We start from the raw sequence: 12,586 nt of genomic DNA, 5'->3' as shown, positions 1-12,586 counted from the left end.
CTGATTTCCACCATCTTCGTTGCCTGATGCTCTCACAGCCCGATAAGCACTGCTGAAGTACTGAGCTGAAATGCTTCCTAAAATGACTAGCTGGAGATACAGATCATTAAACACCAAGGTCCCAATTTGGAAAAGCATCTATGCTTCGATTGGCACTGAAGTACACATTTTAAGTCCCATTGATAGTACTGGGTCTTGAGCATGGGTGTCGATGCTTTCCTGAGCTGACGTCCATCCCAGAAACATATGATTAATACAGTAGAAACCAGGATTAGGTTCTTTAGTCCCTGAGAAGATGAGGGTCTCTGAACAAGCTGGGGGAGATGCACAGCAAACAGCTGTGTGGGACCTCTGTGGTGCTGCAGCTTTTAAGTCAAAGGGAGCTGCTTCTAAATTGGCTCCAGTTGAGCAGAGAAGCAGCACCAGACAGAAATGACTCATAAACCTGATTGGAAACTGGTTTCAGGTCTGTAACACAAGTTTAGTGCACGTAAACTGCTTTCAAAGTGGCCGAAACCAGTTTAAGATTAAACCAGTTTCAGTAGCATTAGGCCAAGGCCCAATGCTCATCTCTGCTGAGGTCCCTTCCAACCCTAGCATCTATGGATGGATGCAGTATCAGACTTCACTGATTTAGATTAAATCGGTTTATTGAACTTCTGTCCCAGATCCCCTCCAGATTCAAATTAACGCACAGTCCCCCAGCATCCCAGGATGCTTTGCACCTCCCCCACAAACCCAGCCCTTGCAGGGTGGGTGGGCTAGCCTTGGCCCAAGCTGTCTGCTCCAGCGCAGCAGGGAGGTGAGCTCTAGCGTGCCCCGGCTTCTGGCCTGGGTCACCGCAAGCACGTGGCTGCATTTCCGGAATCAAAAGTGAATGTCTGTTCACTTGCTGATCGGTTCAATCTATGCAGCTTGGACTAATCTGCAAAGATTAAATCGATTCAGCCTTGAGCTTTTTGACGGTCTCTACTTCGCAACTGCTTTTAACTCCAAAACTAACAGCCGAGAGGCTCATCTGCCCCCTCAGCCACTGGCCGCAACTGAGCAGGTTGGGAATCATGCGGATACAAATGATATAATCATCAGGATTTACAGTGAAATATTTAACATGAGAGGAGGAGGAGCAATGAACTCTGCAAGCCAATGAACGTGTTATTGTTTTTAAAAAATCCCCAGGCAACCCAAGAAAGGCGGCAAACAGGCATCAGCAACCTACGACTCGGAGGAGGAGGAGGAGGGTCTGCCCATGACCTACGACGAGAAGCGCCAGCTCAGCTTGGACATCAACCGCCTACCGGGCGAGAAGCTGGGCAGGGTGGTGCACATCATCCAGTCACGGGAACCTTCCCTCAGGGACTCCAACCCCGACGAGATAGAGATAGATTTTGAAACCTTGAAGCCCACCACTTTGCGGGAACTGGAGAGATACGTGAAGTCTTGTTTACAGAAAAAACAAAGGAAACCGTTTTGTAAGTTCCCTCCCGCCGGCGCGAGGTCTGCACCGGCTCCGGCCTGGAGGTGCGGGGCTGCGTGTTAGGACCACTTGTCAAGCCGCGCGGCGGAGTGCTGATTTACTTGTCAGCCTTGTAACAGGGACTTTTAATTGTTTCTTTTTTCCCAATAGGCAGTGGCCAAGACCCCCTTACATTCACCCTTCCCAAGACCCCATTGCCATGAGGCTGCTCCTTATAACAGTTCTCCTTCCCTCTAAAACCCACGTGATGTTGGTTTTTTACAGTGCCTAGCAGGCACCAAGGAGTATGTTCCCTTAGTGAATGCATCCTGAAGAGTTCATAGTTTCATAGTAGGGTCGGAAGGGGCCTGAACAGACCATCAAGTCCGACCCCTGCCCTGGGCAGGAACGAGCGCTGGGATCATAATACCCCAGCCAGATATCTATCCAACCCGTGCTCTCTGTACCACAGGTCTCTGCCTGTTTTTAGTCACGGTGTTAAGCGACTTGCCTGAACCGGAGCATTTGGCAGAACCAGGAATTAAATTCAACCCCCACCAAGTTGTCCCGTAAGCACAATCCTCTTTTTCTTTGGGCCCTTTCTCCTGGTTCTGTCAGCTCATGGAGCAAACAGACGTGCTCGTGGGTGTCTTCGTGTTACAGGTCCTCCTCTGAAGCCTGGTCTCTGAAGAATTTGAATTGTTGCAGCGCCCGGCCACAGAGCTTTGAGTCATCATCTCAAGCTTGTTAACAGTTCATGCATTTAGCTCTGGACACCCCTGACTCAGTGGTCCAGTTCCTCTGCTAGGAATCGCCTGCAGAGGGATTCCACCTTATTGCTCAGGACTTCCAGAAAAGGCCTCAGTGAAACTGTTTTACTGGGAACTTGACATTTTTCTGTTGCTTTTTTTTTTTTTTTTTACTGACTCATTCACTGCTAGACCACTTCAGAGAGAGTTTCCAGAGCTGTTAGAGCATTTTTGTAACCAAGACATGCATTGCCACGAAAAACCTCAGCTCATCATTGCAGGTTTCTAAAGTTTCCTTCCCCTGAGCAAGCAGTTCAGATGATGTGAACACCTTGGGACAGAACAAATCTTTTCTGCACCTCTCCTGCTGCTTGAGACATTATGTTGCATAAGACCTCTCCCCCTCTTTTGGCTTATCCTTATTTTAAAACGGTGCAAGGAAGTTAGGCATTTCCTTGGTGGACCAAGCTAAGGCAGCGTATCCTCCTTGCATCTGATAGGAGCTAAGATCTGTGTTCAGCTGTGTGCTAAGGAGTGGTTTATATCCTCTTTACGCCCCGTTTATGCATGAAAAGATGGTTGACAGTGCCTCTAAGCATTACCATCCTAGCTAATGCAGCCACACGGTTGCCACCTATCCTTTTTGTCTCTCATATCATTCAGTATTTTTAATTTGGATTCTTGCCAAAATAGTCTATATATTGATGGCAGATGCCCTTGTCTGCCCCTTTTTAATCAGATAATTTATTTTTACAGGGCAGAAAACCCATGTAGTATAATTTTATAATGTAGAAAGATGCCTGTTTGACCATATACCTAGCCGGTAAGTAACCTGTAACTGCGAGGTTATTACGTGGATCGTTCTGTCATCTCAAAGTGTTGCAAAGAGATATTTTAAAGGCTGCATCTTACAGGGTGATTATTAGCCAAAAGTCTAGGCAACTTTGGGCATTGCGCTCTGCAAGGATATTTAATCGCTCTGTGGTCCTGTGATCTCTCAGCAGTGAACTACGCAGCAGTTGCCTAGATTTGCATGCCCTGGAAATAGCAATGTCCAGCCTTTTTCCCCCCCTCCCAAGTATGCAGTCTTAGAAATTGTGCCTTCCTCCTCCACAGCTGCGAGTGGGAAAAAGCAAGCAGCAAAGTCTAAAGAGGAGTTAGCTCAGGAAAAGAAGAAAGAGTTAGAAAAACGGTTACAGGATGTCAGCGGGCAGCTAAACAACAACAAGAAACCTGCTAAAAAAGGTAACCGGCCACATTTCTATTGGCTTTTCATACTGAGTTTCCCTCCACCCCCCTGGCAATGAATCCTTTACTAATGCTGAATGTCTGCATGCATGTCTACAGTTGCATAGGGATAGAAAATCAGTGGTTTTGTGGAGATAACTTTCGGATTGGAAAATGTATTAAAAAAAAAAAAAAAGAGAGAGAGAGATGCTCTGCAGAAGTCCTATGCTTTGTTAACCTTGAGGCTGTCCATATGAGAAGTGTATCTCTGTAAATCAGGACACGGTTGCAAAGTGGTTTGGATAGGGCAGTGAAAAAAATTGTGCAGATGCTTTTATTACAATTACTGGGTGCGTCTACATGTGGGCTTTAAGGTGCATTAAAGCATCAGAAAAAAAACGCGCTTTCGCTAATGTGCATTAAAATAGGCTAAAATTTAGTACCTCACAATGGAGGAACTAAATTTAATGCACATTAGCACAAGTGCATTAATGAGTGTGTACACACGCCCAGGTTTAACTAGACCTCTGCAGCCCGCCAATGTAGGGAAGACCTCTGGGTAGTTTTTGATTCTCTCCACTGTTTGATATTGCATCTGGGCTGAGGAAAGAACCTGTGGTATTTCTGATTATCACAAATGTATGTTGGTGATGGAAACGCACTATCCCGGCACACCACCTTCATACCCCTGGGCTGACTTCTCAAGGGAGTGCTGGATCCTAGTCCGGGGGGGCGGTGGGGAAATCTCCACCTGAGTGTTTCCTAGCATGCTCCATGTGACAAATTACTTGGGCATCAATACTTTGAAGGAGAGCAGGCATCTGAATATTAGAGGTTGTCCAGACTGAGGTCCACTCGATCAGCATCACCCACTTCGGGGCTAAGCGAGGTTGATGGGTGCTCGGACCATCCAGCGCAAACCAAGCTGAGAATCCAGCTTGCCTCACCTTGGTGGGGGGAAGCAGGGGCGCTGCTGATCATTTCCAATGACTGGCTGCACAGCCTCCTTTTAAGACCCGCTGCCACCTTTCCAAGGTGTTGGCCGTTGTCCCAGTTTACCAAGAGGGCACAGGGATCGCACAGGGACTGCACAGCCCCAAAGATGCGGGGGCAGAGGGGAGGGTGGGAGATGAAGAATGCTTTCCCGGTTCTGACATCCAGCCTTTTTCCCCGCTAGAAAAATCGGGCTCTGCTCCCTCCGGAGGCCCTTCCCGTCTCAGCAGCAGCAGCTCCTCAGAATCCGGAACCAGCAGCTCGAGCGGCTCCAGTTCGGACAGCAGCGATTCGGAGTGAATGACGGACACTTAAGAAAACAAAACCCATGGACACGGCCCACACCAATACACTGCAGTGTTCCCTTCTCTGGTTAACATACTGCTCTTGTACCACGGTGGTCAGGTTTTTTTCTCTCTTTTTTTTTTTTTTTAATTTTTTTCCCCTTTAAATCATCATTATAAAATATCTTCCCTTCCCCCCTTCCTCCCCCCGCCACACCCCTTGCTTTTTAATAGATCAAAGATCCTTTTACGCACGCGTGCGTGTGACACTAGACTTTACGACGAGTCGGTCACTCGGCGTAAAGTCTCTAAATATTTTTTAACTGAGAACGGTCACTTGGAAGTGACTACAACTTTGAACTCCTGACGCGAGGTCCATTGAGAAATCAGCAAGGTGTAGTATACAGGGTTTTTTTTAGTTGTTGCTTTTATTTTCTTTTAATTTTTTTTGGTTGATTTTCGTTTGTTCTGTTTGGCAAAGTTCTCGTTGAATGCACCCCAGCCTGGCTCACTACGTCACAAGGAAAAAAAACATATTTTTTTTTTTTAAAAAGAGAAATCTCTGTAAAATGGTACTGTATCTGAAAGATGTTAGCTTTTGAACTAGTTGGTGTATTTGTTATTAGCACTAGTATTCTTAATCTCCAAGTCTACAGTGTGATGAAAATGTCAGACGCTATCATCTTTTTACATGGAAAAAAAAACCTCATGTACTGTGGATTGTTAAAATGTATTTTTTTTTTTTTTTGTTGGGGAGGGATATAGAGGCTTAGGCATCAAATCAGGAAGGCATTTAAGCATGTGCTGAGCTTTTGAACACTTGAGCAGCTGATCTGGTTGGATTTTTTTTTTTTTTTTTTCCTGCCTTGAAAAGTCCCGTGTTTTCTATGGTGGTAGGGAAGGAAATAATATTTTTGATGGGGTTTTTTTGTTCGTTTGTTTTTTACTGGAAAAAAAGAAAAACCCTTTTCAAGGAAAGGCAGCGAACTGCTTGCAAACGGTCGTTTCACCAAAACCCAGGTTCCCGTTGCAAAGTTTATAAGCAATTGTAGCAGCCCATACATGACTATAGCAGCGAACAATACAACTCATGTGCTCAAAATCAGACATATGCTTAAATACCTTCTCCAAATCAGGGGCCTTAGACTGGGTTTTATAATGGGGGCGTTACAGCTTCAGCCCAGGCTAAGCCACTCGGGGAATTGGGGAGGGATGTCAAATTCTTTTTTTTTTTTTTTTTTTTTTCCTATCTTTTTATCGGCAACAAGCTCCTGGGAGGGAACGCTATACTTCTGTGTCGTGCAGGGTGCAGGTTTCCAAACACTGAAACTTTTACCTCAAGGGAAAAAAGAAAAAAACTAAAAAAAAAGAAGAAAAAAAAAAAAAAAAACAAAAAAAAAAAAAAAAAAAAAAGCGGGGGTGGGAGGGGAGAAAAAGAAGAAAAGAAAAAAAAAATTTGTAAGGCTCAGCAATTTTCTATGAGAGCCCAGCCTAATGTTTTGACCTGCACTGCTGCAAAACACACACTCCATTAACACTGTCCCTTATTCCTGTATATATAAATACTTTATTTATTAACACCATTGGTCATTTTAAACAAAAATCAAACAAAAAAAAAGCCTGCATTATGAAGAACAGCAGAAATGCAGATTTTTTTTTTTTTTTTTTTAAATGGTTTGAACCAGACTAGGGGAAGAAAAAAAATCTGAGACCTTATTTAAATGTATTGGATTTTTTTATCTACAGGTGCTACAGCCCGTTACTTCCTGTCTCGGCGCTCTGTCATGTCTTGTGTATTCAGTTTTTGGTTTGTTTCTCTCTCTCTCTGTGTTTCTCTTTTCTTTTTGTACAGAATTTGGAGATTTACAGGTATAGAGGATTTCCAGATGCAGCACATTTTTTATTTTATCTATAATTTTTTCCACGGTTATTTTTCTCGCTCTCTCTCTTTTATAGAACACTTTTTAAAATCCCATTTGAGGGAAACCCCGGTTCTATTAATATACGCTTTGTAATCCGAGGGGCAGAAATTTATTGTAAATTTCTTCATTTTTAAACTTTTTATTGTAAAGAAAAAAAAAATATACGGAGTTTAACAGAAGGCTATACTTTTCTTATCCCCACTGTCAGCCCCTTGAGGCGACCTCAATGCCTTGAGCTTGGGGAAGCCCCGAGACTTGGCCAGCCAAGGGCCACGTTAGCAACTTGCCATGAGCCTCACGCGGTGCAGATTGCATTTGCTTGCAGTCTATAATAGAGAGATACAGGGCAGGAGGACTGCACTTCTCAGCATGCCATATTCAGTCTCAGCAGGCTCAGATTCATACCACTCCAGAGGGGATTTGGCATGCCCGGGACAGGTGGGTCCAGCGGCTTGCCCCTCTGAAGTTAGGGGAGCCACGAGCCAAGCTATCGGGTCACCATGGCTTGCACTTTTTTATTGCTTCCAAGCTGAATGAATTTCCATGTGATGACATTTTATCTCATAGGTCTTTAGAGGATAGTCAATCAGAGATGAAATTAGGTGGCTGCCGCTGCTTGTATCTGTCTGTGAAATCCATCTTTTGAATGTCAGTCAACATTTCAGGAAAGAGGTGTGGAACGATGGGGTATCTATATGCGACTCTAATACAGCCCGAGCTGCTCTGTGTATGTCTTTTAATTGTAAAGTTATAAACTCCTACACAGAATCTGCCAATGCCCTGGGAAGGCATCGTCATACGGTGCCAGAGGAAGAGACAGAAATGAAAATGGACTCGATCCTTTGAGGCACCAAGTGCCTCTCCTACGATGCTCGCCATCCCTCAGTTCACACTGAAATCAGTGGACCCCAGGCCCTTTTGCTGTAGATGTATCGGCCTGTTTGGTCCCAAAGCATTTGAAAGAAACGGACAGACTAGAATAGCTTGCATTTTACCGAAATTAATGCTTTACCTTTTGCTTTTCTATTCAAAATTTCTAACCAGAGTTTAATTTTAATTTCTATATATTTTTTAAAAAGCACTGCCATTTGTTGTTGTTGGGTTTTTTGTTTTTTTTTAAAGTCTTTACCCAAACAGATCCTTAGTAATCTATTTTTAAAAGTTACTAGGAAGAAATCTAATATACCCATGATCAGGGCTTAGATCATTTTTAAGGGTGGGCTTGTTTGTGTTTTGTCGTAACGTTAGATTTACAGTCGCTGGAACAGAACAGTGTTTGGTTTTGTTTGGGGTTTTTTTAACTAGATATAAGCAATCCGATGCCAACCTGGAATAAACCCTGGACAGAAGCTAGCACTCCTCCAAACAAAAATCCTCCCCGATGTGTATTCCTCTGGGGTCTAGCTGATAACGTCGTGTGGAGTTCACTCGGGGTGACATTCCCTCCTATGTCGAGAGCCAGAACATGTCCTGTTCACTACTCGGTCCCTATTTTGAGGATATAAGTGATGGATAAGGTTTGTAATAGCTGTTCATCCAGTTGTTTTGCTTCTACCCCCTCCCTCCCCCTACTGCAAAAAAAATCTGTACAGTATTTATGCTTTGAGGTCAAAGGACCCCGGCGAAGTCAGCGGCTGAATTGGTGATGGCCACTACGAGATCATAGATGCATTCCCTTGGGTGCTAATGGGTCTGATTCAAAGCCTGTTAAGTTCAGGGGACTTTGGATCAGATGTCAAGTGATCCATGGGGACTTGACCTGGTGTCCAACCCTGTTCCCATGGAATCCATTGGAGTTCATTCACCGTCACGGGAGGCTAAATTTGGGCCAGGGGACCAGATCCTTAGCAGCTGTAAATCGCCATCAGTGGTGATTTACATCACTGGTGGCAATTTGTCATTTTACCTCTGAAAGAAAACGAATGAAAAACCAGGCGGGAAAGGACTTGATCATCTGAAATCAAATGGTTCCCATGTGATGGGAAATTTCTCCATTGGGTTTCATCTGTTTAGTTTTAAACCTGAACCCAAACAAAATCTGTTTGACGTTTTGGATGAAATGGCAATTTCAGACTTGCAAAACATCAGTGGTTAGGAAATTTTGAAATTCCATTTCAGACCTACGTTTGCACACGTTTTATATTTTTCGTGCTTTTGCATTATTTCATGAAATGTCAGTGATGGTGCATCTTATATTTGCTAGATCAAAGTGTCTCCGGAAAGGAAGGTACGTTTCATTCAGTACTGCGTAGCAGGTATCTTTTAATATGTTCTAAATAAAGTATTTCAGCTATCATATTGCATCGTGACATGTCAGTATTAGTAGCGCACCTCATGAAATAGTGTAAAACTAGGAAAAATAAAGCCAATTCCAAAACAGGATTTTGAAATTTAGCAAATAGACAATTTCCCACAAGAAAAAAAAAATGTAATTTGGATCGTCTTCCATGACAAAATTTATCCAAACAATTCAAATATCCCAAAAATTCCAGTTTCAGAGAAACAGGGTTTTTCTGTTGTTGGTTTTTTGAAAACCTCTTTCGTCAAAAGTTATCTGACCGGCATTGGTTCATCATTTTAATTGATCACAAATTTAGCCTATTTCTTGGTCTACCTTTAAGAGTCTAATGGGAGCAGAGGGAAATCAGGATCCCATGGCAGCAGACCCTGCTTCATCTAGAAAAATAATCTGTCAACTCTGAATTTTTTTTTACTGAGGAGATCCAGTTAATACAGATCTGTATGGCTGGGATTTTACCCTTTGCAACTAATAGGGTTTGAAACTATAGAACTGATTTTAGACCTGTTAAAAGGTATATGTATCTATACATGCACCTGGGTCTGTGTGTGTGTATATATAAAAATGAATGACCCATTTGTTTAGTCCTTTTCCATGTTCTCTATTTGGTAAAAATCAGACGGCGGTTATTTTAATCTAGTTTTTCTCTGCTTTTGGGACTCGTAGACCAGTTTTTAATTATTTCCTTGTTTTTGAAAGGAAAGATGTTTTCTAAGGGTGGGGTTGGAGCTGGGGGAGAGGGTTGGGAGAAGACAAAAAAAAATAAAACCTTTTTAGTACTGGCTTTTAAAAAAAACACATTCTAAAAATCAAACGGTGCTTCTCTAGGGCAGGCTCTGAGTTGCAGGAAATTAATGTAGAGCGAGAACTCAAGACACTAGCTAGCAGCGTTCCTTTGCTTGTAGAACAGCACGAGGCTTTTTTTAAAATGGGATTTCAGTATCTTTTCAAAAAGACCATTTTTTTAAAAAAAAATTAAGAAAACAACCCACCAGCTAGAACTCGACACCAGGCCATTTTAGAACTTATTCCCTGTTACCGGCATAACAATTCCAGAAAGATTTGTTTGTTGGTTTTTCCTTTTTTTTTTTTTTTTTTTTTATATTTAAAAAAATGTTACTTTTCTGTATGATGTGCATGCAACTTTACCGTAACTCTTTTTCTTAAAACTTTTTAGTGCCATTTCTAGTATATTCCTGTAAATGTCAGTTACTGAAAAACGAGTCAATGTAAGTAGTTTTAGCTTGTTTATTGCAAATGCTGGCCTCGACACAACAGAATTAAAAAAAAAAAAAAAAAGTTAGAAAGTAATCTTTGATGTTACTGGTAATCATGGACCCCATTCCCGGGGCATTTGTTTTGTTTTCATAATAAAAAAAAAAAAGTGCTGGCCTGTACCACTCGAAACATTTCTTTCCCTTCCCCTCCCTAGTTCCCTGAAGCTGTGGACAGCTGTAACTTTCATAGCACTTTTAAAGTGGTATAAACACCTTTATGCTGCTATAAACGGTGAGTGGACAAGCATGCGTGCTCACTAAGCCACTACCAAACTGGCTGAAAGCGTGCTGGGAAAAATCAGGTATTACTTTGTGCTGTTATTTGCCAAATGATGTCTGTACACTTGTCACATTTGTCTATGACAAGGAGCCCAGTTGGTCCTCCAGGTATCCCACAATGCAATGTTTCTCTCCTCCCTCCCCACTCCAATCCCACAAATGGCTACAAGCTGCTGCTCGGTGACTAGAGCCAAACTCTCGTGCTCCGGGATCATATGTCACACGCAAGTCCAATTGTTCGGGGCCCTCTTTTAGCAACCCCCTTCAGTCGAGTCGACAGTTCTCCAAGTTAAAACTGTCAGGGCCATGTCTTCGGTGCCCAAACTAATGTTTGCTTGTTTTTAATAGCAAAATAATTAATAGGGTTCGTTATCTCACTGGGACCTACTGGAGACGAGGCACAGGCAGTTTCCACCTTGGTATAACAAGGTGAGATCAATGCAATGCCCGTGGCCAGCCTTGCCTGCCTGGATTGCCGTGAAAGCTGCAGGTTTGGTCTCCGCCAGGCATTTACAGATCCTAACATGCATTAGGAGCATGGGTACACACACTGAGAGGGAATGGGAACATGCAACGTTTTATCCCGGAGTAAATGAAAATTGCCTAACGGTGCCCAGCCCACTTTGAACCAGCCCAAACCCAACCCCATCCGATGATTTTACCAATGCTGGCCCCACTTTTGAATAGCAACAGCTGCAGTATCGGTTGGCCTGGTCTGTTATGCGGTAATATGGACTGTGGCTGCAGAAGTCCTTCTGGCCCCAAAACAGGTGAGTGCTTTTCTCCGATCATTTTGAAATGCGCAGTCAGTGGCAGGGTGGGACATCAGTAACTCTAGCCACCTGCCTTCAGTTAAGGGGGTTATCAATATCTAGTGACTGAAAGAATCGGTATTGGAAACCAAGCACCTAGCTAGCGGCTAAATCTGGTTTGCCTGTTGGTAACTCTGCTATGGCCATATGAATTTCCTTGACACAATGGGACTTTTTTAGATCTTATTTTCAGGCATTTAAATACCATAAGAATAAGCATAGTGGGGTTCTGCAAGAGTTTGTTCCCCATCCACATTTCCACCCAGTGGCTTAAAAGACCTTGGTCCATCTGCAGGTGAAGACATTAAAGAGGACACAGGCCTTATCCTTTCCTCCCTTGATTTTTATTGAATAACTGCTTGTTATTTGGAAAATGTGTGTTATTGTTGGTTGTTATTCAGTTCACACACTTTCTGGGAGGAAGCCTGTGTAGACTCTTCCCTTCTGATGCAGGAGAGCTGCTCCCATGCCATGGGATAAGCTGTCAAAGTCCTAACATTAGCCACATCCAGGGCTCAATCCTGCCAGCTGCTGAGCGCTCTGGCTCTGACCCAGCTGGGCGTCTAAGCACTTAACATTAAGCCCATGAGTATTTTGACTGAGGTCAAAATTGAACATTCCCATCTATAAACTTAGGACTTGAGGAAAAGAAAGGGGGTTTTAAAAGCTGTAGCTGTTTCTTTGGACAATGACTCCCAAAAGGGTGCCCTGCTCATAGGTTTGAAGCATGTCCGTACACGCTGTCCTGGAGGAAGCCTGTAGACTGATGGGACAGAACATTTTCTGCTGCAGGGAGGTGTCAGATGCCTATCGTACAAATGCGGCATACAAGCCCAGAGCCTGAAGAGAGCTTCCCAACACTTGTCAGACAACCTCAGTCAGTGCCCAGCTGAGTGACAGCGACAAGATTCAAGTTGTCCTAGTTACAGACAGTCGATTGTAGAACATAATGTCTGATGCATCCCTTCAACGACAGACTCAGTCCATGTTCCCCTGGCCTGCTGTGCCTAGGAAGCAGCGGTGGAATTGCAGTGGGTTGGATTTCACTACATCAGCTCTTTGGAGGATGTCAGTTGTAGCTCCATTGACTACAATGGGGCTCTGCCTCCTTACCCTGGTGCAGGACCTGGCTCTTTGTGCCTGCCGATGGCTCGAAGGACATATGTCCCTCATGTCTGCTCTCACGCAGAGCTGGCAGTGTTGATGCCTGTACCTTCCTCTGAGTTGTTTCTCCGCATGTCACTATTATGATTCTTTCTGCAGACTATGAGAGGGGTCGGTGATGGGC

At 43.6% G+C, this 12,586-nt stretch overlaps 1 protein-coding gene across 9 annotated transcripts in view; it reads left to right on the top strand.

Annotated features, from left to right (window-relative positions):
* Positions 1-12,579, top strand: part of BRD3 (bromodomain containing 3) — a 60,623-nt gene extending 48,044 nt beyond the window's left edge. For 8 of the 9 annotated variants that reach the window (XM_014522256.2, XM_014522259.2, XM_014522258.2 and 5 more), the window contains 3 exons: positions 1,180-1,472; positions 3,322-3,450; positions 4,610-12,579. In XM_014522256.2, the coding sequence (XP_014377742.1) occupies positions 1,180-1,472; positions 3,322-3,450; positions 4,610-4,725 (538 nt within the window). In that variant the 3' untranslated portion in view covers positions 4,726-12,579. The remainder of the gene's footprint in view (positions 1-1,179; positions 1,473-3,321; positions 3,451-4,609) is intronic. The other variant, XR_003095235.1, reaches the window with a different exon arrangement.
* The last annotated feature ends 7 nt before the right edge of the window (positions 12,580-12,586 follow it).

Source organism: Alligator sinensis, unplaced genomic scaffold, assembly GCF_000455745.1.
Source record: "Alligator sinensis unplaced genomic scaffold, ASM45574v1 scaffold611_1, whole genome shotgun sequence".
Lineage (NCBI taxonomy): Eukaryota > Metazoa > Chordata > Crocodylia > Alligatoridae > Alligator > Alligator sinensis.
The sequence above is the reverse complement of the archived record's forward strand: the minus strand, read 5'-3'. Positions and strand labels throughout refer to the sequence as shown.